This window comes from Morus notabilis, unplaced genomic scaffold, assembly GCF_000414095.1.
Source record: "Morus notabilis unplaced genomic scaffold, ASM41409v2 Scaffold1960, whole genome shotgun sequence".
NCBI classification, from domain to species: Eukaryota; Viridiplantae; Streptophyta; class Magnoliopsida; order Rosales; family Moraceae; genus Morus; species Morus notabilis.
Genome location: NW_010368052.1, coordinates 67,565 through 95,510, shown reverse-complemented (window position 1 = coordinate 95,510; position 27,946 = coordinate 67,565). Strand labels below are relative to the sequence as shown.

The 27,946-nt window shown below is 31.1% G+C and overlaps 1 protein-coding gene across 1 annotated transcript; it reads right to left on the bottom strand.

The window, feature by feature from the left end:
• Window positions 1-4,815: 4,815 nt before the first annotated feature.
• LOC21393396 (pentatricopeptide repeat-containing protein At1g74750) lies at window positions 4,816-8,508 on the bottom strand. The gene is made up of 2 exons (XM_010114283.2): window positions 8,373-8,508; window positions 4,816-7,702 (listed from the first exon to the last, which is right to left on the bottom strand). Exon 2 carries the CDS (start codon window positions 7,697-7,699, stop codon window positions 5,081-5,083), a length of 2,619 nt encoding a protein of 872 aa, XP_010112585.1. The 5' UTR covers window positions 7,700-7,702; window positions 8,373-8,508; the 3' UTR covers window positions 4,816-5,080.
• Between the last annotated feature and the right edge of the window lie 19,438 nt (window positions 8,509-27,946).

Genomic DNA, 27,946 nt, shown 5'->3' with positions numbered 1-27,946 from the left:
GCGGCGGCGACTACCTGTTCGGCCGCCGCCGCCGCCGCCGCCGGAGTCTTGGGACGCCAAGCAGGGTTTCGCTTCTTGTTCCCCATCCACTAATCTATATCAATCCGATGCACATGCATATATATGTATACACTCACACCTATATATCAAGAAGAATACAAAGAACACCAATATCGATAGATACACACACATATATGTACATATCCGTAAGTAAGAGAGAGTGTATATACATATATATATATAGAGAGAGAGAGAAAGAGAGAGAGAGAGAGAGAGAGAGACTCCAAATAACAAAAGAAGATGAACTTACTCGAGATTTCTAGAGAGAGAGAGAGCGTGGAAATGCGGTGACGAAATCGGAACTTCAGATAGGGAGAGTAGAAGACGGAGAAGGAGAGCGATCGGCGGCGAAATCGAAGAGCGAGAAAGAAGAGAGAGAGAGAGAGAGAGAATGGGTATGGGTTTTGGGTTCGGGTCGCTCTGTGTGAGAGAGAGACGCACACAGACACCACCTACCCAAAGGAACTGAGAGTAAGAAGGTTTTTGTTGAGGAATTTTTTTATCGAAGTTTGGTGGATTTATCACTCAGATTAAGTATTAATTTTCAATTTCTTACTACACAAATAAAAACATAAAAACATAATTAATTAATTGATTGATTAAAAAAAGTTTTAAGCGTGGGTTTTCTTTTCTGTTTTTGATTAGGGGATGTTTTGTTCATAAATTCAGAATCATGATTCAAAATTATTCTTGTTTTACGTATGTTTTTTATGAAAAAAATATTATAACGAGGCACGAACCATAATTCGAATCATGACACGAATTTCTCTTCTAAACGTCTCCAGTGATTTTGCTTTTTCTTTTCTTTCTTTAGTTTTTTTTAGAAAGAAAAAAGGTTTTCTTTTTAAATTTTGCATTGGTAATTTTTTTATTTTCTTTTTACTTTCTTTTAGATATTGAGGGAGAGGGGTTTGAGCACAAATGCCCGGGCCTATTTAAAGTAAATGATAATACTTTTTAAAATTAATTAAATAGCCAATTTAAATTATTAGCGCGCTTGAAAAGATAATTATAGGTCTCGTTCATTTCGCTTATTCGAGTTTTGCTACAGTAAAAAGAACTCACAAATAATCATATTTAACTTTTTTATTACAGTAAAAAATTCTCACTTAAAATCACATCTCAACTTAAATTAAAAACTCAAATCAGCAAACTAAACGAGCCCATAAACTTCATTGTTGTTTTTGGTAAATAACTGGAGCTGGGTAAAGAGAGAATATAGGAGAAGAAGATAGGGAGACGGGGAAGAGAGAGAGTTAGATAAAATTATGTCACAATTTAAGTTTTATTATTATAATGTTATTTTTTATAAAAATTTAAATTTAATTTTTTGTTATAATATTTTTCTCTCACATACATAATTTAAGTTCTTAACTTTTATGAAACGAACATACCTTAAAAGATTTTTTAAACTTCATCCATTTTAAAAAATTTTAAAAAAAAACAACAGACATTAATTTAATTGAATAGCCAAAAACGGCGACCTCAAACAATTCTTTTCAAGCACATGGAAAATGAAATTCAAATACTTAGCTATGGATTTCTAAAAGTTCAATTTTATCCTTTTTTTTTTTTTTTTTTGCTTATATTCATCACTGAAGTTTAGGTTAAATAAAGCAATAAAGGTTTAATTTTTTGCTAAAATATGAATTTTCCTTTTGGTAAAGATCTGGCCTTTCTTTTTCTTCTTTTTTGAGGGACTGGCCTCTCTTTTGTTATGATGGAAATTGGTGAAATAATTTAGATACAGATTGGTAACATACGTATTGGAGAATTTAATTAAATTAAAAATTGCATTTACATATAAACAATTGAAATACCACTAAAAGTATGACTATATTTAGTTCACAATTGCTTTCTATTAGTGAAGTAGCACCATGTTGGCTAATTTTTTCTAGCACCAAAACTATGGTCCATTCCTTTCAAAAGAAAAGGAAAGGGAAAAAATTATGGTCGGTTAGGTATTTAATCACGTGGCAGCCTCTATTTCTTATTAAAAAAAAGAAAAAAAAAAGAAACTCTAGGAAAAATTTGATATTGCTCTAATAAATCTCAATTAGTAATTAGGAAGCTAAAATGTTGATTAATTAGTAACTTTAACTCTTGAAGGAGCTCAAAAGTCAAAAAAAATAAAATAAAACAAAATAAAGTAGAACAAACAGCTTGACAAGAATGAATTGGAGGAATAAGAGCCCAAACAAAAGCCTACAGTTTAACAAGAAAACAAGCAAAGAAACGTGTAAATTTTGTAATTATTTGGACTGATTTAGAAGAAATCACGAAGAATAAGGGAAACGGGAAAAAATGAAAAAAGAAGGAAAAAGGATGCAAATACTTTCATTATTTTTTCATGGAAATCTTTATGCTAAAATGGTTAAAATTATTGTAATAGAAATAAATGACTTTTCTGGTGTTCTTTTTTTTTAAAACACCGGTGTCATTGCTTATCAGCCGTCGGATTTGTATTAAATCTAATTAAAAATTAAATTAGATTAAAAAAATAATGCAGATCTGACAGCTGATAAACAAAAAATACCGACGTCTCAAAAAAAAAAAAAAAAAACGCCAAAGAAAGTCCCAAAAAAGAAAAGAAAATATTTCAAGTGCTAGAATAAATAAGGCTTCCTCAAACTTTTAAATTTCTCATTCCTTTTAACTATTTAAACCAACCACATGGCAAAAAGCAACCTTGCAACTCTCTTTCTTTTTTTAAACAAATTTTTATCTCTCTTTCTTTCCAAATTCTTCTTTTAACACTTTGGCCACTTCTGCATTTCTTCTTTTTTTCCTCCTCTAATCCTTTCATTTTCTTTAGTCACTACAATACGATGCAAGAATACCACGTTCTTCCAATCAAACACACGTAACGCCTTCATAATAGTGATTTCAACATTTTTTACAAAAGAAAGAAAAAGTGGTTTTGACATGTATGAAAGCATGTTTAACCTTTTTCTTTCAATTGTATCCTTACTTACATAAATATATATATATATGTATAATCTTTCAATTTTTATTTCCAAGGAATAAGGGAGCTTTAAGCCTTTAACAGCCCGTTTAGTTGGAGGATTCATTCTCTGATTCGAATCATAGTTCATAGTTCGTTACAGTATTTTCTCTCACAAAAAACACACATAAATAAAAAATGGTTCTAATCTCATGATGATGGAAAGTACAGCCCGTTTGATTTATGAATTAGAACCATGAGATTAAAATCATTTTCGATTTACGTGTGTTTTTTATGAGAGAAAATACTGTAACGAATCATAAACCATAATTCGAATTAGAGAACGAATCCTCTAATCAAACGGGTTGTTAATCAATGAAATTGCTTAACCCTCATGGCTTCATGCAGGATTTTGATCCACCTTTTAGGCAGTGTTATTGATACTTTTTTTATTGTATTTGCATGCCAAAAGACAATCCAATTTAGTACATTATTATGCTCCAAGAGCAGCAAGAGAGAGAAACTATAGAGAGAGAGAGAGAAGAGAGACAATCCTTGCAAATTATTTTGCAACTTTCTTGCGTGGAAGGTCACTGCATGATCATTTCGTGAACAAATATCTGTTTCACAAACATTGGTAGAAAGTAATGATTGAGACTTTTTTTTGTTTCCGTCACTCTGAGTGAGAGGCGGAGTCAGTCAATAGAAACTCATTTGAATGATTGTTCGTGATTTTATGACAGTTCTTGAAAATCAACATATATACACACTCAAAAAAACACTCAATTACTTAAAAAGATAAAAATAAAATAAAAAAACTGTCTCCCAGGGGTTCAAGCAGATATTCTCATCATTTTCTCCCTAGTCCCAGTTGTTCTGGGCACAAGCAATAATTTTAGGATCACGATAGGCTTTTTCAGCTTGAGCAAGATCACTATTATATGTAGAATACTCCTTTTTAGCTCCGTTGGACTGTGATCCCTGCACTCACATAGTGGTGAGACCTACAGCCCCATCAAATTTAATGGCTCCGTTTAATTCACCAGTTTAAATTTTATTAATTTAAATAAAAAATTTAACTGTGTGGTTTAAATTATAGTTTGAATTTACGTTTAAATGTGCAGTTAAAATTTTAATTTGAAGACGGAATAAAATTTGAAGTTGTATTTTGTACGTGTGAAAAAGCAGAGAGAGTGGGCACCCTTTTACTGTTTAAAAATGGTTTTAAGGGATAAATTTGAGGGGGAGCTAAACTCTAAGTTAGATTGTTTAACTCATTTCAAACGGCAAATATAATTCAAGTTACATTCTTATTAAACACCAGTTCAAACTGTGCTCATTGTTCAAATTGAATTGAATTGAATTAAATCAGTGAAACAAACGAGGGTAATATTACTGTACATTTGTATTATACATGTATATCACATTAGATACTAGGAATTTTATTTTTATTTTTTTTGGGTTTATTCTCCAGCTCCAAAGCATGCATTTGAGTACTGTGTGGAACCTTTAATATAAATACTAATTACATACCTTACACTAGTCTCCCCATAACCATATACCATATACAAATATACCCAACAAGATTTAGACCACAAGTTTAAGCATAAATGGATTTTGACTAGAGAAGTGAATGGTGGGTATGCTCTACTTGGTCTTGAATGCAAAGCAAACGTACATTGCAACAATCACTCTTTTTAAGTCTTAATTAGTAACTACTTAATAGTTATCTTAAAAGGCCAAACTTATTCTTAATCTTTTGTAAGCATACAGAAAACTACTGTTATGTACCGCTTGTTTCACTCGTTGGAATTTGGTTATCCATCATATATCACGAGATATGACTACTAAACACCATGAAAACGACATGATTTTTTAGTTCTGCAGATTATTAGAAGCATATATAGATAGAGGATAAAAAACTTCTCATTTAAGTTAAAAATCCAGTACCAGGAAAAAAAATCTCAAGATCCAGTTTCAATACAAAACTGTACACAACGGGCATTACCAGGCTCCGCTCCTCCCTCCGGGGGCTACAAAACTGTGTTTTCCACGATAATGGCGGTACATAAACGTCTACAACAAATGCATTCGCTCCACATAAGACTGGAGCAACCATCTATTAAGAGGCTCGCCGCAGCCCACAAAACACCCAGAATTGCCATTTTCAGTAAAGAATGGGAAGCTGAACATACGCAGCAGTTCCTGCACAGCCTGCCTCACCAGAGAAGCTCCAGTGACCCTGCTTCTGCGGCCCCATCCCGTCACAATATCAATCCGGCTTGGACAAATTCCAGAGATTAGCATTTCACGACGAAACCAGGCGAGCGTCCTTGAAAGTGCCGTTACAGCAGTACCATCCGACATAACATGGAGATTGATGAGCCAATGACAAGAGCTTTTCTCCTTGACCGCGTCTGGATACACGTTCTTTTGTGCAGCCACCTCCCAAACCGAGCCAGCCTCCTCCTTTAGCCCCGACTTGTGGAGAAAATCCACCACTGCATCCACAAGTCCCCTCTTGCCCTCTCTATCCTCACTATGCATCAGATCCAAGAACCTACTCGCATGATCTCGAACATTCTGACCGTCAGGTCCCGCAGATGGCATGGACAGCAGAAATGTATGCGCGGGGTGGCCCGTGGTTGCCATGAGCTTGCAACAAAACCCCATGTCATATGGTGACTGTGCTTCTGTACAACAACTCAGTAGCAAAGTATAAGTTTGTAAAGACGGGTTGAGGCCCCAATCCACCATGCTCTGCAGCAACTCGTAGGCCTCCGTCAGCCGATGCACCCTAAGGAAAGCGCTGAGGAGAGAATTGCAAGTGGGCACATTAGGCTGCAACCCTGCATTAAGCATTGCTTGATACCATTCCCAAGCCTTCTCAATGTTACCTGACTTGCCCCACAAATCCACTAAAAGACCATAGACTGGTTCATCAGGCACCCAGTTCTTGTGTCTCATCTCAACGAAAACAGCTTCTGCTTCCTCAAGATACCCACAATGGCCAAGCACCTCCATTACTATGCTGTAAGTAACCTTATCTGGATCGAAACCCGCATTCTGCATATCCCGGTAAAGCTTCAACGCAGTCTCATAGTTCCTTGCTTTGGCTTGCAAAGCTATCATGATATTGTAGGTGACTAAATTAGGAACACAACCCTCACTGACCATCTTACAAAACAGGTTGTGGGCAGCAGTTAAGTGACCTCCCTTCCCTAGACAGTTGATTATGACACTGTAAGTGAATGTATCAGGAGAAAGCCCGGCTTGTTGCATCCTATCGTATAGACGGAGAGCAACGTCAAGAAAACCAGCCTTAGCATGGATGTCAATAAGTGTGCAGTACGTCACGCGGTCAGGCTCACACCCTGCGTTTTGCATTTGATTGAACACATTAATTGCTTCTTTCAAGTAGTTTGCTCTGCCATAACTGTGAATAAGACGGTTATACGTGACAACATTTGGTTGACATCCTTCCTTCACCATCTCATGGAGCAATTTGTTTATGGCACCAAACTCTCTGGAACGACCAAGGATGCCGACCATTGTGGTGTAAGTGTGCCCGTCGTGCTTGAACCCTGCTTGCCGTTTTAACCAATAAAAGAATCCAAGAGCAACATTATGGTCTTGAAGTTGCTTTAGTACTTGGTTGGCCTGAAATGCATCCATCGCATAGTTGAGATTTTCAAGAGCCTCTTCAGCAGCTCGCCCCCACCTGAGCCCATGCAGCATGTGAGAAACTCTTTCGACAACATTCGCGGTGTTTGCATATGGCCTCTTGATTGGAGCATATCCTGTTGGAAAATTCATCTCTCTCGGAGGCCTGTTGAAACCTTTATTACCAAACCCCACATTTCCACCATCTGTAGACTGATTCGAGTCGGAACTAAAATCAGCTTTGAAGCTGTTTAGACAAGCTTTCGTTCTATTCGGTATAGCTCTTCTATCACGAGCTTCTGCAGGTACACTTCGAGTTGCCCACGAGTTTCCATTCCTAGTATTGGGGACATTGTTTACACCCTTAACTGAACTGGATTTACTGTCTTTACTCTTCGTGCTACTTGTGGAATTATACTGCACTGCTGCCTCAACAGATGGTCTTGGATGGACACCAGAAAAGTTCTTTCTTTTAACGTGATTCACATGCGATGATCTGATACTAGTAGAAAGCCTGGCCGGATCAACCATACAATTTTGGGGCAAGTTATTGTTAAATATTCCAATTCCATCAGATAACGGAAATTTATAATTCATTACATCAGACAGAAAATTCACTGCTGCAACACCTGCCTTAACAAACTGGTCTGAAAAAACAGGCGAAGAGTGTTCCACGTTCTTCTCAACGGTGCTAGCATAACTTACGCACTCCGATCTCCCCAAACTTTTCGGAGATATAATAACTTGCTTTAGAGAAGTCGGGTTGTGCATGCTTGCCTTTTCGGTACTAACTGCTTTCACTGCATCTCCTGAAATGAGAGTTCCAACTCTTGCCGAAGTTCTGGATGCCAAGGTAGACGGATTTTGTGCAAGTATCCCCCCATGCCTTAGGTTCTGCCTTCGCGAAACACAAGTTTCATCTTCAGAACAAGTGCAAGAGCTACTACCATCTGCAGCGTTACATCGCGACCCACTAAGAAAGAAGGACCTAGCACTATTTGAGAGATTTCCAATTTGCTTTGCTCTTAACATTATCTGCAAAACACATTAGCGTAGCACCTTTCAGAAGAAGCAAAAACTCTAATGAATCAACTCCACTTAAATCAAAACACCAGATCCCCATTTCTCAAAAACATCAAGGGAAAATTTTACTTTTTAACATTTTCTCATACAATTTATCAAATTCGGGTCACAAAAAGGTAGTCAACAAAACCAATATAAAACTAAAACACATGAAATGCTTTGTCACGCTCACCAAACTAATTGTAAGGCCTGATTAGGGAAATACAATGTCTTTTAACTACTTGTTTTTCCAGGTTAAAACTAAGAGTCAAAATACCCAAACAAAATGCAAAAACAACACTTTTTCAAGAAGGTATTTCCGAGTACTGACAATTGACAAGCTAAAGTTCCTCTCTTTTCTCAGATACACAAAATCAGTACACACAATACAATACCCATTTCAAGAAACAATTTTTTTTTCTTTTTTCATGTTACCTACAAGGACACAAATACATAAAGCGTCAATCTTTCACCAAAATCTTCAGTTTCCAACAAAACCCATTTTCTTAATTACAAACTACACCCCAAAAACAAAATTAACCAGCCATCGAAAACACCATTTGAAGCTCAAAAAGCCAAAATTGTTTCCTACCCAATAAACAACATCAAATATGACATGGTCGAGAGAGAGAAAGAGAGATACCGGAATAGGAGAAGGCTTCTGGGTCCGTCTTTAGAGAGAGAAAGATGAGAGAGAGAAAGAGGATAGAGAGGGGAGGGAACAGCCGGCCCTGCCCTTGTATTACTAGCCGTCAAAAAGCTCGAACCTTTTTTTTCCAAGCAAGTTGGGAAGAAGAGAGAGAAGAAATAAATCTGTGACTGTGAGGTAAGCCCCAATTTCACCGCTGCCACTGGGACACGTGCTCTTGCATTCATGGTCCGCACGTGACGGGCAAACCATTATTATAAAAACCCACTTTCTTCTTTTTTTTTCTTTTTTTTTTTTTAGAAAGTTCGATTTTCCGTCTTGAAACATCCTTAATTTTGATTTTTCGTTTGGACTGATTCTTTTGTTGAGAGGATGAGGGAAATAAAAACTAATAGCGTAAACTTTGGGATGCAAAATTAGTAGCATATTTTACACAGAAAAAAAAAATTCAGGAACTTTTATAGAAACCTGTTGTTGTTATTTTCTCTCATATTTTTCTAATAAATGTTTATTTGCTATAATTTTTGAATTTTTCCCTCAATAAAATACATAACCTGTAATTTAATTAAATTTATTATAATTTTTCTCTCATACCAAACAAGGCCTTAATTTTAAACACATTCATTTGTTACACTTGTTGTCAAAAGAATTCTTTTTTTTTTTTTTTTGGCTAGTTAAAAGAATTTTATTTACTACAATTTCTTTTCTTTTTGTTTTGTAAAGAAATGTTGGGGACGCGCAAGTCACACTTGGTGACTTGGTCCAACGAAAACCCCAAAACACAAGCAATAGGGACAAAAATTGGAGAAGAATAAAATAATCATTAATTATATATGCTAATTGTTAAAAAAAAAAATAGTATATACATACATATGTTAAAAGGGGACTCAAAACATCAATCTAATTTTTCAAAATATTGTTTCACCAATTATAATTTTATAATAATTTTTAATAGACAAATATAAAACATGAAATAGTTAATTAAAAAAAATTTTAAAATTTTTACATAATTTGATTAATTAGACACGATTTTAGACATTAAAATTAGACAAATTTAACTAAAAAATATTTTAATTTTTTGCATAATTTAATTAGTTAGATACTATTTTAGATATTAAAATTGAATAAATAATTTGAATTCATGCGTAGAGGTAATAAAATCAAATGTAGATCAATTTATTTTAATGAATTGGACGGATGCCATTCTTAATGCAGACTGTTTTATGATCTTAGTGGGAGTTGAATTCTATTTTTTTTTCTTTTCTTTTTGACGGATTATATTTTTTCATTTTGATAAAACATAAAAAAAAAAAAAAAAAAAATTCCCATTGAAACCATATACACACGATAATATTCATGATTATATTCGTTGCATCAAAACGCGGTGTTACGTAACCACAAACGTAAAAGGATGCAATTGAACAAAGACTGCTACTTTGAATCAGCCTTTTCTTTTTTAATAATAAATAATTCCAGCTTTTGACATTAATAATTTATTCTAGAAATACTAGGTTGTTTGTTTAATGAATTTAAATTATGATTTATGATTTAAATTTTTATAAAAAATATTATAATAAAATTAAAAATAATTTAATGAACCACACATAACCTTGAAACAAAACACCTTTTAAGGCCCTGTTTATTTCGCTAATTCGAGTTTAGAATTCGAGTTTTGCTACAGTAAAAAGCTCTCACAAACAATCACATCTAACTTTTTTGCTACAGTAAAAAGCTCTCACATAAAATCACATCTCAACTCGAATTAAAAACTCGAATTAGCGAACTAAACGGGCCCTAAATTTATTGTGTGTTTGGTGTATTCGTATCATGATTTGAATCATGATTTATGGTTTATTATAGTATTTTTTTACATAAAAAATACACTTAAATCAAAAATAATTCTGAATCATGATTCTGAATTTATAAATTAAATCTATTTAAAAATAATAATAATAATAAAAATAATTGTAATGAATGACGTGGGAAATGAAATGTCAAAGTCAAAAAAGCAGTGGCAAATACCAAACTTTGAACTGGATAACGGTGATGGAGGGTGCACTACAATCGGTGCCTGTTGACGTGGACAAAGAAAACACCTCGAATGAAATATGCGAAGTCTGAGTAGGACAACGGTGCGGCTTCTGCGGCTAGTCAACTTCCTTGCTGCTCAAGCTTATTAGCCTTTTTTTTATTATTTTTTTAGAATAAAAGAATATTTAGTTATTTCCTTTTCCTTTGAGAATTTTGTTTTTATTAAGGGATAATTTCCTTTTCTTCACGATGAGAAGAAAAAAAAAGATTCTTACTGTAGAGCAAGTTATTTTAATTCATTAATAGAGATTAATATTTTTATCATTTTTTTATTTTTAACAATTAGATTTATAACAGGAACAATTTTATAAAATAAAATAATTGACTTCACCATAAAAATTTTCTAAAAAAGGAATAAAAATTGTGGCGTGTTTGGATGGACAGTTCCGCCCAATTTAGCCCAACTTAGCGGAAGTGCAGCTCAAGTTCGCTTGAAATAAACCCTTTTCTAGGCCCCCTCAGTTCCACTTTTCAAGTCAATATTCTACAGTTCCACAGCTCAGAAACTGGTTTTTCCCTCCTATGTTGTTGTCGTTTTTTATCCCCTTCCCCTATTTGCATGGTGTCGTTTTAGGACCTCCCTACCTTAAGTGCTTGTTTGTGGTTATTGAGTTTGCATGCTGTCATTTTTCGATCCTCTTATAATTCTTTGTTTGCTTTTTTTTTTTTTTTTTTTTATAAATTTCTTTGTCGCAAATGCTACTTATACACTCTATATATGTTAACGGTGTTGTTGAATAAGCTTTTTTTCAATACAAATCTTAATATGTTATTGTACAGTTTTTAGGGTCCGTTTGGTTCATGGATTCAAATCATGTGATTTGAATCATTTTTTATTTACGTGTATTTTTTGTGAGAGAAAATACTGTAGCGAATCACGAATCATGATTCGAATCAGAGAGCGAATCTAGGAACCGAACGGACCTAAGTGTAAAAAATTTTCTTTTCAATGTAAATTTTTTTTAATTATTATCAACTTAAAAAAAATGAATTTTTCAATTAGGGAAAAAACCCCATTCAAATGAGTTGGTCTTACTCATCCAAACACTAATTTAGACTTTATTGCCTATTGGACTAAAAGTTCTACACATCCAAAAGCTAATTCGAATTAATGTTTAAACTACACTGTTTAAATTTTTATGTTCTAATAAAAAAATTCAAATCAACACAATTCAAATAAACGAGCCAAACGGGTACTTTGATTTCCTTTATGGCTTTTCCTTTTACTTTCTTATCTTTTTTTTCAGGATAGTTTTATTCACACATCTATTTTTACTTTCCACACACCCTTTATCTTAAATTTTCTTATGACAAAAGGACCCTCACATACAATGACAAAAAAGACCATTATGGCATATTTAATTATATAATTATTATATAGTTTTTATCTCTCCATACACCCTACATGTTGTATCATAAATTATAAACTATTGCTATTCTAGAATTTATAAAAAAAAAAAAAAAAAAATCTGTAATTTTCACCTTTTAATGAATATTCTAAAAAGTTGCATTGATACAATGTTAAATTTTCTTTGCTATTTTTTTTATTTTGAAAAAAAGGCTTCAACCCAAAACTTCAACAAAACAAAACAAAATAAAAAATAAAAAGTGATAGGGGAATAATACTATTTAAATAACAAACTAAAATAAAATAGGGTGTGTGAAAAGAAAATTGATGTGGACAATAAGTAATTATTTTATAAAATTAGTTAATGGCAATATTGAAATGATAGGGGTGTGTAAAAAGTAAATTTAGTTCTTTTAAAATTATTTAAAGTGTGCATTTAAAAGATAATGTTGAGAGTCAAAAAATAAAAATGAGTGTTAATAGAACCATTTTTTTATGTATTCTTCTTACTTTCTCATTAGAGCATCTAAACTTGCGTCAATACTAAATTTAATATTTAAGAATGAAAATCACTCTATAATATATCTTTTTGTTTTGTGTTAAATTTAGCATACATCAAATTCAACATAAAATATAAAAGATATCAAAATTTGCATTTAGTTCTCTCTCTCTCTCTCTAGCGGTAAGAATGGGGTTTTATCGAAAAGATTGAAGCCAATATCACAAGAAAATCCCTTTACACGAGCTCTAAGAGTTGGGCTATCTCCTGAAACATTCTCAACTCTAGGTATTCATTAAGGACCGTTTAATTCGCTGATTCGAGTTTTTAATTTGAGTTAGGACGTGACTTTATGTGAGAGCTTTTTACTGTAGTAAAAAAGTTAGATGTGACTGTTTTTGAGAGCTTTTTACTGTAACAAAACTCAAATTCTAAACTCGAATCGGTTAAATGAACGAGACATTAGACATTGTTAATGAATGATGCATTCATGTTTTCATTTAAACTATTGCTATTCTAGAATTTATTAAAAAAAAATATGTAATTTTCACCTTTTAATAAATATTCTAAAAAGTTGCATTGATACAATGTTAAATTTTCTTTGCTATTTTTTTTTATTTTGAAAAAAAGACTTCAACCCAAAACTTCAACAAAACAAAAAAAAATAAAAAATAAAAAGTGATAGGGGAATAATACTATTTAAATAACAAACTAAAATAACAGAGGGTGTGTGAAAAGAAAATTGATGTGGACAATAAGTAATTATTTTATAAAATTAGTTAATGGCAATATTGAAATGATAGAGGTGTGTAAAAAGTAAATTTAGTTCTTTTAAAATTATTTAAAGTGTGCATTTAAAAGATAATGTTGAGAGTAAAAAAAATAAAAATGAGTGTTAATAGAACCATTTTTTTTATGTATTCTTCTTACTTTCTCATTACAGCATCTAAACTTGCGTCAATACTAAATTTAATATTTAAGAATGAAAATCACTCTATAATATATCTTTTTGTTTTGTATTAAATATAGCATGCATCAAATTCAACATAAAATATAAAAGATATCAAATTTTGACATTTAGTTCTCTCTCTCTCCCCCCCCTCTCTCTCTCTCTGTCTCTAGCGGTAAGAATAGGGTTTTATCGAAAAGATTGAAGCCAATATCACAAGAAAATCCCTTTACACGAGCTCTAAGAGTTAGGCTATCTCCCGAAACATTCTCAACTCTAGGTATTCATTTATTGCCCGTTTGGTTCATGGATTATAACCATGAGATTATAACCATTTTTTATTTACGTGTGTTTTTTGTGAGAGAAAATACTGTAACGACAGAGAACGAATCATGAACGTGCGTTAATGAATGATGCATTCATGTTTTCATTTAATCATTAGAAATTTTTATTCCTCACATTATTTTAAATTAAAAGTTGACTTTTACAAATTTTTTAAAGTTACATAGGAGCACAAAATAGAATAACTTATCATTTTTACAATTTTAAGTGCCAAATATAGCATTTTTATTGATATTTACATTGAAGACGATAGTAGGAATTCAATTTTTGTGTCTTTTTTGCTCCGTCCTCTTTTATATTTTCCAACAAAAGTTAGGCGATATTTATAAAAGAAATCCACACTAAGTTGTTGTCATTTGACACTACATTATTATGTTTTAAAAATCATTTTTAAAAATCCTGAATTGAAGTTCGTTCTCACTCGAAAGAGAAAGAAGACTTGGCTCTGTGTACTCCGATTGTTGTGCGATGAAACAAGAATTTTGGCATGGCTGATGATTTTTGTTTGTCGATCTTAGTTTGTGGTTGAATGTTAATTGTTTTTAGTCTTAGGATTTTGTTTTTTCTTTTTTGCTACGAAGTTCTCTGGGGGACGTTGAATGTTAAGTTTGAATCATGTAATGCTTTTCATTAATGATATTTGCAAGAGATTACAATGTTCTGTTGATTGTCTTTACCGTTATTTTTCTTCCCAGCTTCTACCTTTGTGCCCAGAGCTTGCTGAGTAGTGAGAAAGCTTCTTACGTCTACTAGTTTTGTTGCCAGCCATTGATGGAGCTCCAAAGGCCATTCGTTTTCAAAATAAATCACTAATTTGACAGGTATAACAACGGCAAGTGCTATTGCATATTAACATGATTCAATGGGCAGCTTCGTAATTTCACTTTTAACAACCCACTCTTGTTGCAATGGACGTGATGTGTCCTTTTCTGTTAACAAATTGAAAGAAGGGTAAACTTGCAAGTGTATTTAAGTGGACGTTACAAATTGAAATTTATGAGACATGGTCTATAATTTAGGAGGAAAATTTGAAATTTATTCTTTTTTAAAAAAATACATTCTAAATTCATGCTGTAAATGAAGTTTCCCTTCAAAAAAAAAAAAATCGTGCTCCTCCATTTTTATTTTAAAATTAAACTAATTAAAGAATAATTTGAAGAGAAAAAAAGAGCACAAAACTAATGAAAGCAGGTAATGGACATATTACCTAATTCTCATTTTATTTTTTATGGACTCTAAAATATTTGGATTTAGTAACTGGGAGAAGCCCAAGCAAAGGAATCATAGTAACCTAAGTAATCTTGATAAATACTTATAAAAATTATATAAATAGAGATTTTTATTTTTTATTTATGATTTATAATTTTTTTAATTAAATAATTATACTAATAAAAAAATATTTATCAAAAATAAAGAATAAATTCTCTATTTATTCTAGCTAGCCCTGCAATGGCATGACGTCTCAAGGCATGGTTAAATGACATCATTGTGGAGACAGTGTGGCTAAATGGGTCAGGCTTTCGGACTCGGTTGGTTGTTTTAACATTGAGAAAGTAGCTCTCTCTGTGCCCGCCATACTTCTGGGCTTCTCAATAAAGAATTTTATTCAAGAAAAAAAAAAAAAGCAAGAAAAGAACCTCAGTTCTAGTTCTAGAGTCCAATGTTTGGGGCCCAAAATTGATTTCAACCTATTCTGAAGTAGCTAGAGGATTCCTAACAAGCTGACCCAGCCATGCAGTTCATGAAATATTATGCCCGTTCTTTTCGCTGATTCGAGTTTAAAATTTGAGTTTTATTACAGTAAAAAATTCTAAAAAACAGTCACATCTAACTTTTTTGCTACAGTAAAAAGCTCTCATACAACATCACATCTCAACTCGAATTAGCAAACCGAACGGGCTGTCTTAAGTTAGACCCCGTTCTTTTCGCTGATTCGAGTTTTGCTACAGTAAAAAGCTCTCACACAACATCACATCTCAACTCGAATTAAAAACTCAAATTAACGAACCGAACGAGCCCTTAGTATATTAAAAAAAGATATAAAAAAATAAAATACATGTCACTTAGGCGAGTCTCATATTAACGTAGAAAAAAGGAGACAAATACCCCTTAAGAGTACATGAGTTAAGATTTTTACCTCTTCTTCTTGATTAATAATATTTTTAGTCAAAAAAACTATACTAAAAAATAGTATTAATTAAGAATGAGAGGTAAAAATTCAGACTCATATATTTTTAAAGATAAATTCTCTAATTTTCCCTATCAACATATCAGTCTAGTGCATTTGTGACATTTATGTACCGACGAGTTCCTTTTTAATCAGCAATAACCTGAATAGGATTAATCAGTGTGCCCACTAATTAATGAAAAGAAGATTCTTGATTATCTCACAGTTTCAAAGGAAACGTTATACTTCTTCTTCAATTGTCTACAACTCCACTTTGTTTAAGTAGAATCTACTGCAGTACTCCTTCATGTCCGAGTTCTTACTAGCAAACTTCATTTATCAAAGACATTTGAAAGCTGAAAATATATAAAGACAATAACGGGGCCAGCTATCATATATCTGCGATGAATAATTACAGGAAAAGTGCAAAGAGATTTTTCATTTTATAGAAAAAGAAACTATGAAAAAACTGTATCAATAATATTGGGCCCGTTTGATAATATTTTCAAGGGAGAAAGAGGAAAATATGCGAAAACTTGAGATGAATTAAAATTAATAGACCAATAGTTTACATAAGTTAATAAATATGCCAAATTACAATTTTTGTCCATAACTTGTCTAGTTATGAACCATAACTTGACAAGTTATTGTCTATAAATCACGGTTTTTGTCCATAACTTGTCTGACTATGAACCATAACATGACAAATTTATCCATAACTTATCTGGTTATGAACTATAACTTGACAAGTTATGGTCTATTAATTTCTATAACTAAAAGTTGGCGTATATACTTCCTTAAGCTTTTCATATTGGCATATTTTTTACTATTTTTGTATTTTTAAAATAATTTTGTTTTCAATACTAAAGTAAAAATGAGATTGTTTTGATAATCATTTTGAGACTGATTCTAAAATTGCGTTTGGTTGATTTTTTTAAGAGATTATTTTAAGTATAATAAAAATGTGAAATCATATTTAGTTATAATTATTAATTAATATATTATAACATATTGATAAGAACTAAAAAATAAAAACAGAAAAGGAAAAACAACTTTTAACCGTTTTTTAATTTCTTCACAATAATCATTTTTACTGTGCGTGTTTGGAACCGTTTTTTAAAAATCACGTATTTTGAGAAGTAAAAAATAAAAATGAAAATGAAACAACGTTTGTTTAGCAAATATTTTGAAAACAAAAACAATAAGAATGGTTTTTGTGAAGGAATTAGAAAACAGTTGAAAGTTATTTTCACTTTTTTGTTTTTATTTTTTAGTACTTATCAATAATATTATAATATATTAATTAACAAACACGATTTTACTTTTTTATTATACTCAAAATAATTTCTTAAAAAATCAACTAAATGTAATTTTAGAATCAGTGTCAGAATGATTCTGAAAACAATCTCATTTTTACTTGTTATTAAAAATAAAATTATTTTAAAACTAATTACAAACGTATTTATTGTTTTTTATTTTTATTTTTATTTTTAAAATATTTACTAAATAAATATAATTTACAAAAGACGGGAAAAAACGTTTTTAAAAATAATTAAAAATCTATTACAAATGCATTTTTTAACTCTTATGTCAAATCAAAATGATAGAGATCAAATAAAAATGTAACAATCTTACAGGACCCGACAAAGATCTAATGAAATATTAACACGTGGCGCACCCGTGCGTGCGCAACTCACACGTGCTTGTACACTCTAGTCATCTCATTCCCACCTATTTACACTCGGAGATTCTCGATCTTTGTAATTTTAAGCAAGCCCCCCCAGAAAAAAATCATAAATTCAGGAGGAGTAACTACAAAATATTTCTTTTTTATTTTTATTTTTTTTCTTTGTCTGAAAAAATGACTTTTGTTTTCCCCACGGATTTATTTTCCCAAATAGAAAGGGCTCAAAAAAGTAGTGCAAAGGCCAGCATTTTTATTCCCTGCTTTTATGCAGAATTGCGTGGAGAGGTGAGCTGGGAAGGGAGAGTTAGCACATGCGCCCATAATCAAACATCATCATAATGTCAACTTGGAAAGTCTGTCTGTTTTTTATTTTTTTTTATTTTTTTTTTATTTTTTGACAAAGAAACTAGCCAATATATATTTTGGTATGGCCTACCAAAGATGGGTAAGGCCATGGTATAAAGTTTTTTTTTGCGCTATATATATTTAGGAGATTTTTACAGTAAGATGGATGTAAATCTCTATTTTAATATATTAAATTTTTATTAAAAATATTTTAATATAATTTTAATTAAATTCAACGGTTAAAAACATATTCTATTAATACGAAGTCCTACTGTAAAATGACCCACATATTTATTAGGTGAACATCTCTTCTATATCATAGCATTTGCCTTTTTTAGGACTTTGGTCATTGTCCACTCTCTTTTTCCCCAACTCCTCCCGAGATGTATATATATTATAATATTATATTCTAAAAAATGTATATATATTTTAAAAAAGTGCTTAAAAGATTAAGACGAGTTTTTATAGACACGTTTAATTCGTTGATTTAAATTTTTAATTCAAGTTGATATGTAATTTTATATGAGAGTTTTTTACTGTAATAAAAAAAATTAAATGCGATTGTTTCTGATAATTTTTTACTGTAACAAAACTCGAATTCTAAACTCAAATTGATAATGAACAGAATCTACTTTTATTAGTGATGTTGGGCACCAAAGATTGGCTGCCAACTTAGAGTGGGGTGAGTACTATTCTAGCATACTCACGAGAGTAATGGCTAGACAATCTTTGCAAGAGCTCAATATTGATAAGTGTTCCCTCACATATTCTCTATCGTAATAGCATTTGCCTTTTTTAGGACTTTGGTCATTGCTCATTCTCTTTTTTCCCAACTCCTCCCTCACATTAGGAGCTGAAGCTTTACAGTGCGTTTTGTTAATAGATTCATACCATAATTTAAATTATAGTTTGTAATTTGTTACAGTATTTTTTCTTATAAAAAACTCACGTAAACCGAGAATAGTTATGAATCTATGAACCAAACATTCACTTATCTATGCGAAGGCTATTAAAAAAAATAAATATAATATTATATTATATTCTCAAAAATGTATATATATATATATTAAAAAAAAGTGCTTGAAAGATCAGGACAAACTTTTTACGGATCTATTTAGTTCACTGATTCGAGTTTTAATTTGAGTTGATATGTGACTTTATGTGAGTTTTTTACTGTAGGAAAAAAAGTTAAATGTGACTGTTTCTGAGAATTTTTTACTGTAACAAAACTCAAATTCTAAATTCAAATCAGTGAAATGAATGCAGCCTACTTTTATCAGTGATGTTGGGCACCAGAGATTGGCTGCCAACTTAGAGTGGGGTGAGTACTATTCTAGCATACTCACGAGAGTAATGGCTAGACCATCTTTGCAAGAGCTCAATATTGATAAGTGTTCCCTCACATATATATAAATCTTAGAACATGTTGGATTCAAAGGAATGGGTTGTTTGGTTGGGTGATTCGTACCCCGATTCGAATCATGGTTCATGGTTCATTACAGTATTTTCTTTCACAAAAAATACACGTAAATAAAAAATGGTTATAATCTCATTATTCTAATCCATGAACCAAACGTCTACCATTTAAACTTTTTTATTATATAATATTCTCTCTTATAAGAAAGACAAATTTATTTTTAAACTTTCGAACCAAACAAATTTTAAAATACGTTAACTTTACAAATCAACGTGGATTAAAAAATACAAGTGATGAGTTCCTTATTTAATAATGAAGGTTATAATTTAGTGGAGCCTACAATCAACACATGATGAAGAATGGCATTCTTTTTTTTTCTTTTTTTTTTTTCCGCGGGAATGGGTCTCATGTAGACCCGCTCCTAATAGGGTAAGATTGGGGAATTGCTAATTAAAGTTTGGTGAGGGATAGAAAATCTTCTTCTCCTCGAATCGTGGATAAGAAACACTTTCTACCTTAGGCCCGACCCCGATATAGATATTTAAAATATTATAGGTATTTTTTGTTTTCTTAAGATATATTTAGTATCAATCTTAACTATAATATTGTTCCGTTTACATATTGTGTTGGAACTTAATTCGCTTTGTGCATATATTAAATGTGGATTGACTTTAGTAAGAATTCAGCTTATATTTTTATTTATAACTTGTTCAAAATTCTATTGATGATAAACATTATGGTGGGGATTGGAATGGGAAAAGTTCTTCTAATGGCCATGATTCTCGACTCCGTCCCACTTCTCTTTTGCGGGAATGACGACAGGAAAGCATTTTTCTTATTTGGTCTCGTTCTATTGCCATCTCTATACACTATAAAAGGAATGAGGAAATTGAATGACATATTATTTTCTAAACAATATCAATAAACACCAAATTTATTTATAATCCAGACTCAAGTTAATGATTATTTAAATTATTACAAGAAATATTTTAGTAATTACTTATTCTTATTTTTAAATTTAATAACCATTAGAAGGGATCTTTTCCAGTAAATCGACACATCGATATGATCAGTTTCTGATTGTTAAATATTGTTAAAATCATATTAAATTAAAAATATATGTAGAACAAACAGTTTCTAATATACATCTGTCAGTTGAAAAATAGAGAACTACCGATAATTTATTTTTTTCAAGTCCTATCAGCGAAACTCTCCCATTAAAAAGTGAACCATATTGTTTCATATTCCACTTATTAACAACAAATAATATTAACCGCCAAAAAGTTAATTAATACTTCTCTCTCTGTTTAATTTCATTACATGTGTTGTTACATTCCATTACGATCGTGAACATGTCAATAATGTAGCTGTTTTTTAATACATTAGACAATCTTTTACTCTTTGTTATACCAAGGTAGTTAGGTAGGTAACTCTCTCTATTCTAATAAACAATGAAGTCTTTGGTGATCATACATCACTATTACTTAATACAATGGAATTCTGTAAAAATTTTACATGTTATAGAATGTTATTTGCTTAAAAAATGAATATAACTTTTCATTTAATTTTTTGTTGTAATAACATATTAAGTTCCAAAAAAAACTGCCGGAAGTACATGACTATCTCTCTCCGTTTCTTGATGTTTTTCTCATGAATTGATGTGTTTTGGGCACTCCATGAGCTTACTACTTAGATGCTTTCAGCAGTTATCCGCTCCGCACTTGGCTACCCAGCGTTTACCGTGGGCACGATAACTGGTACACCAGAGATGCGTCCTTCCCGGTCCTCTCGTACTAGGAAAAGGTCCTCTCAATGCTCTAACGCCCACACCGGATATGGACCGAACTGTCTCACGACGTTTTGAACTCAGCTCACGTACTGCTTTAATGGGCGAACAGCCCAACCCTTGGAACGTACTACAGCCCCAGTGGCGAAGAGCCGATATTGAGGTGCCAAACCTTCCCGTCGATGTGAGCTCTTGGGAAAGATCCGCTTGTTATCCCTAGAGTAACTTTTATCCGTTGAGTGATGGCCCTTCCACCGGCACCGTCGGATCACTAAGGGGACGAAATGTAAACATATAAGTCGTATATTAATGTGAATTTCTAAAGCAATATATGGTTCCAATGTACCTGTAATTATAGAACTAATAATGATGCTATCGAATTGAAGCAAAATAAAAAAGAAGTAATGATTAAGTAAAACATGATAATCATGCCACGTTACTCACAAGCTGAAATTGAACTGCAATCGAGTATATTAAGATCGGCTGTGAGTTAATTATATATGAGATCAGGACAGATAAATCATCTTTTCTTATTGAATTAGTTATTCATTACTTTTTTATGACTCATGTATTTTGATATTCTAAACAGTATCAATCATATTATATCGCGTCACTTAATTGATCAATGCATTGAAAGGTGTAAAAATAATTGAAAAAATATTTTAAATTTTTAAATGATGTTGAATAATGCAATTAGTTAAACATCATTTAAGGAGATTAAAAAAATAAACAGGTGATTTGAATTCTCTCTTTTCTTATGTACCTAAAATCTAAATCTACTTCTAATTTGGAGCTACCGCAACCCTTCAAAAAATAAATTTAAATGTTTGGTTGAAGGATTTAAACGATGATTTGAATCATGGTTTATGGTTCGCTACAGTGTTTTCTCTCACAAAAAATACACGTAAATCGAAAATAATTCTAATTACATGATTCTAATCCATGAACCAAACGAACCGTTCTAAGATCGTGCATGTATTCGTATCAAAACTGGATTTTTGTTTTTCTAATATTTATGAATCTCAACGTGTATAAGCAACTTTTTTATAATTAGTGCCATTCTATGGAATGTGTTTCTGGCACATAGGATCTACCAAAATGTAAAAAATATCGGATTGGCCAATAGAAAATGAAAAATATTGAGACAATAAAGCCAATCAAATCCAACCCAACCAATAATTGTCAATCATTAACTATCTAAAAAAAAGAAGAGAAAAGAAAAAGAAATGAAAGAAAGAAAACTTGTAAATAAAAATTGTATATCCGTTTTTATATTGTTTTAAAGTTTCAAGCACACCAATATAAAGGCAAATGGATCTACTGCCTGTTAGGAATAACTTTTACTCATTTAAGCACAAATTTTTGTTTGTAAGTAGCGGTTAGAACCATATTTTCTAAAAGACTTGAACAAGATACAATTTGTATTGGTTTGATTAAAAAACAATAAAAGTATCATAATATTTTGTAATCCTGATACAAAATTTAAATTCTTAGACCATCTCCAAGACAAATACTAATACTAGTGTTATGTTTGACATAAAATAAAGTGTAAAAATAACATATTGGATATGTTGTTCCATTTTATACTCCAATTCTATTTTAAATACAACATTTATTTTTTTTGTTTGTAACTTTTATGTTTTAGAATTTCTTAAAATTTTAAAATTTTAAAAATTATGATATTGTAATTACTTAGTGGCAAAACAACTAATGAGAACTTACACATGCTATGGTACCAATTATAACAAAGATTAAACTTGACATTAAGTACAACATCCAATTACAGAGTGGTTTTTTTATTCCGAATACCAAAATTGTACATTCTATAGAAATTTGTCATTGTAATGGAAATGCTCTTATCAGTAGAGCTTTCATAGAAGTCACATTTTGGTTCCGTATGGGATATTTTTACTTTCGCTTTCTAAAGAAGAAAAATAAAAGTTATAGTTTTCAAGCCGTTATTTAGAGCCACATTTTATCAAGTTAATTAAAATATTATTCAAGCTATGGTATAATTAAGGCCTCGTTCACTTCGCAGATTCGAGTTTTCAATTTGAGTTGAGATGTGACATTTTCTGAGAGCTTTTCACTGTAGCAGAAAAAGTTAGATGTGACATTTTCTGAGTGTTTTTTACTGTAGAAATCTAAAATTGAAAACTCAAATCAGTAAAATGAATGAGGCATAAGTTTCAAAGTCTTCTTATAAGTGTGTTTTTTTCCAGTCGTGTCTTTTTGCTCTGATTGAAAGTTCTTATAAACGGGCAAACATTTTCTGAAAAATCAATAAAACGTCTGTAACTTTCTGGCTTTAGGATTCTTTTATTGTTGGGGCTTATGATTTCTTTTTAAAGGTTGTCCCATTTTCAACCAAAACGATCTCGTTTTGGTCGAACACGAGACGACCTTTGTTTTCTTCTTGATCTAAATAAGGTTTATGAATATTCTTAAAAAAAAAAAATAGGGTTTATGAATTTTATAAGATTGAAAATATAAGCAACGTTTGTAAGACTTTTTAGAGCTGTTTAGAATGTATACTCAAATTATAATTCTTAATTTTGACATTTAAAATTTAAATTTTTTATGAAAAAAATACTATAAGATAATCAACGATTTAAGTTTGAGTATATAAAATAAATGAGTTAATTTTTTTATTTTTCTTTTCTTAGTATTATTGAATTATGAAAGGGCTCTTTTTTTACCTCAAAAAGTCATAGTACATTACATTGATATGGGACACTTTTTTGCCCCTTCAATATGTTTCACTGTTTTGTTTCTGCAATCTGCATGCCCATGGGACACTCCTACAACCTAAAGGAAGAGTAATACTTGTTCAAAAACTGTTGCGTGTGACTTACGAAATCTTGACCACTTGCAAGGCTCAGTCAAAACGTCACAATCTCATGCCGCTCTCAACGTGTCCCAAGAGGCCCCACCCTAATATCCATTGCCACACAGTCTATACTTACTATTGCCAATCAATAGTCTATTTTTTTTTTGTCTGCTAAAAAAAAAAGAAAAAAAAAAACGGATCAAGGGTGTCTTTAGGTTCTCGATTAGCGGTTACTCAGAAAGACGTTTAATTTATGTATTTAAAATTATAATTTAGAATTATTTTTGTTTTACGTATAATTTTTATAAGAAAAAATATTATAAAAAATTATGAATCATGATTTAAAATTAAAGACGAATATAAGAAACAAACGTCTCCTCAACAATTTACTGAGATTACAATAAACAGAGAGAACATGGCTTCATATTTTCACCGCTTAGCATCTAGAGAGTCAAAAATTATATCAACCTAAGCTATATTTGGCAAGTTAATGAAATGCATAATTACACCTCACAATAAACAACGTGAATCAATACCATTTTAGTAGAAGAGAGAACTCTGATATGTCGGCATTTGCTGCTATACTACTACTATCAGTGTTGGTTTTTATTGCGTTATAATCCTTTAAAAATAGCGACCCAGTAATTGTACAGGTTTTATGGAATTTGTCCTGTAAATTCCATTTATCTCTGTGGCTTTTTTTTAAAAAATAAAGTTTTAGACATCATTTGAAGCACTCACGATTGTTGTTTTTTTTTTTTTAGTTGAATAAGATTAATAGTTATCTTAGATTATATTTTTTGTAAAAATTTAATGCTCCTTCAAAAAAAAAAAAAAAAAACCTAAATATAAACTTTAGACCCTTTTTCAGAAACAAAGTGTAATTGCTGTGATAATTCATCACAATACTCTAATTAGTCTTAGACAAAAAGTTTACTAAAGCAAACCAAACTTGACTTAAATTAAGAAGACTGAGATTGTTTGGTCTAGTCGCATTAGAGGATTTGGGTGGAACAGGGTTTGAAGGAGGCTGCGGAAAGAAAATGACTTAAAAAATAGACTTTCATTTTGATTCCTACTATTCCCACGTCCTTCGCCGCAATTTTTTTCATAGAAGACGGAGACGTTTGGTTCATGGATTAGAATCACGTGATTAGAGTTATTTTCAATTTACGTATATTTTTTGTGAGAGAAAACACTATAACGAACTATGAACCATGATTTAAATCATGGTTTAAATCCTTCAACTAAACATCCTCTTAATCTTTTAATTTGTAAAATAATAGCAATTAACTCCAATCGTTAATAGATGGTAAATTTTGAACGTTTAGCGTGTGTGCTCCATGAATTTATTATAATTTAGCGCTTTGGTCCTTGAAAATTTATTTTTTTAAAAATTTACTCCTTATATTACTCATAAAATTTTAAGTCCCACTCAGGGTTGGAGTTCATTGCCATTTCTTTATGAATTCAAGGACTGGATTGCTAAGAAAAAATAGGAACCAAAGTGTCTCAAATCACAAAGAAAGAACAAAGAGTTTAGAAGTGTTAAAAGACCTCTAAAACAATACTAGAGTTTTAAAAAAATAACTAGGAAATAATAAAGGGTAATTAGGGAAGATAGCTGGGAAACTTTTCCCATTGGATTTTTTTTTTTGTCAGAGTAAAAGTAAAAGTGGTATAATTGACTTTCAACCTGCAATTTCCCCCTTTACTTTGGGGTAAAGGAAAGATGTTTGTTAGAGAAATAAGGCTAACTAGCGATTGCACTCCAGCTTTTGGTAAAGATGTTTCATCATTTTTGTTGACTTTTTATAACTTTGTGGAATGTACAAATTTTCCGGTTTAGTAGGCTTTCATGGACTCGATCAACTCCTCCATGCTGACTGACCAATCATCCACCTACTTCCACAAACCAAAATTCCTCATTGATTCCATCATAATATTTACTTAATTTTCACTGCACAAAGAAAAAGGAGATTTCTGTATTAGGTCTTCAAAAAATAAAGAATTAATATAGTAAATGATTCTTAAGATTTAACTTCAATCTCACTTTAACTTTTTACTTTTAAAATGTTCCGCAATTGATCCATGTGATTTTATTTCGTCTTAGTATCAATTCTTATATTGATTAAGTGTTAAATATTTAATAGAATATGTGAAAATTATAGACTAAAGTTATAAAAATTTAAAGTTTAAAAACTAAAACAATAAAAAAATAAAAGTTAATTTTCACAGATAAAACCCTAAACTTTAGTTGTTTCTGATTTATTTCATATTTTACACATATTTCATTAAATATTTAATACTAAGTTAACATAAGGATTAAAACTGAAACCGAATAAAACCGCATGGACCAACTGTAAGATATTTTAAAAGTCAGAAACTAAAGTAAAACTGAGGTTAAACTTCATAGACCATTTATAATATTAACCAAAAAATAAACTATTGAAAATTCTTTATTTTCAGCTGTTAGATTTATATTGAAAAAAAACTTATTCTATATATTTTTTTAGTCTGATGTAATGATCATGACCATAAATTAACATTATTGATAGAAAGTCCTCCTAAAAAAAGTTCATAAAAGAAAAAAAAAACAGTTATTTTCACGTCACTATTGCTAAGGAAAATGCATATAAATTGTTGAAGTTAGAAGTTAACTCTACGGAGAAAAATGCATATCCAAGTTAGAACTTTTGTTCCAAAAACAAGATTTGGACATGAAACTACAAAACCTAGTTTGGACTTATTTTACCATTGTTGAGAAATATCAAAGATTCTCATTTCTTTTCAAGGAAGAACTAATGGAAGTCATTTTCATTAATTGTGTTTACAAGTTATAAATTTTAATAAGCAATCTATAGTTGTCCGCTGTTGGTTGGGTGTGTAACTAGAATTACAAAGAGAAGTAATTATGGCCTCGTTCACTTCGCAGATTCGATTTTTTAATTCGAGTTGAGATGTGATATTTTTTTAGAGCTTTTCACTGTAGCAGAAAAAGTTAGATGTGACATTTTCTAAGAATTTTTTACTGTAAAAACTAAAACTCGAATCGGTAAAATGAACGAGGCGTATATAATACAATATCAATAATAATGAGTTAAGAAATAAAAATTAGGAAGGGGCAGAAGAAGAAAAAGTCAATTAAGAGACCAAGTTGTAGATAGTCAACGTCATCCTCAATTTCTGAGGAAATTTCTACAACTAATCGATTGCAGAAGACAAGCTAAGAAATGCCCATTCAATTGAGAAAAGTAAGACAAGAAGAGAGAATTCTCATAAACGATTAATCTTCATTATTCAACGTTTAAAATTTAATTACCGTTCATATTTGATTAATTATATTTTGAAATCTAATTGCCGTTCATATTGGTTAATTATATTTTGCTCATTAGAAAAGTTAAGAAGAAACATATTTATGGTATTTTATTAGCCTAATAAACTTATCTAGAATTTAACTCTAATTGTGTGTACTTGTTTGGTAAGCAGAAAATAACACAGTAGAAAAATAAAATGTGTATATATAATCAAATTAAGTGAGGAAAAGTGAAAAATTACAATTCCATGACAAAAAAAAAAAAAAAAAAAAAAAAAAAAAAACGCTGATTTGCCAAGTGCAATACGTGTTTTATTATTATTATAATAATTAATAGATAGCTATTCGTTAATAGTTATTAGTATCTAGTTCTTGACCGTGGTTTAATGATTCGGTCAAACTATTTCTGAAAATAATTTCCACAATTCGTTGAACAACTTCAACAACAAATGTTTTACCAAAAAAAAAAAAAGAAAAAAGAAAAACCCTCAACAACAAATGTCTTTTTCATTCCCTATAAATCCGAGCCGTTTACATCATCCACACATTAAAAACATTTAAATTCAAAGGGATAATATTAGTTATAGGACTTGGTTTTGGTCTCATCTGTAGCTTTACCTGGTAAATACACACACATAGAAGATACGTATTGATGTACATATACGTGTATGTTGATTTATAATGTATTTGTTAAACAAATCACGCCTGCTGGTTGTCAAGCTCATAGATTATGCTTAAGAAACGAGTATGACCTTTGATAAACCCAAAACTATGATTAACAAAAACTATAA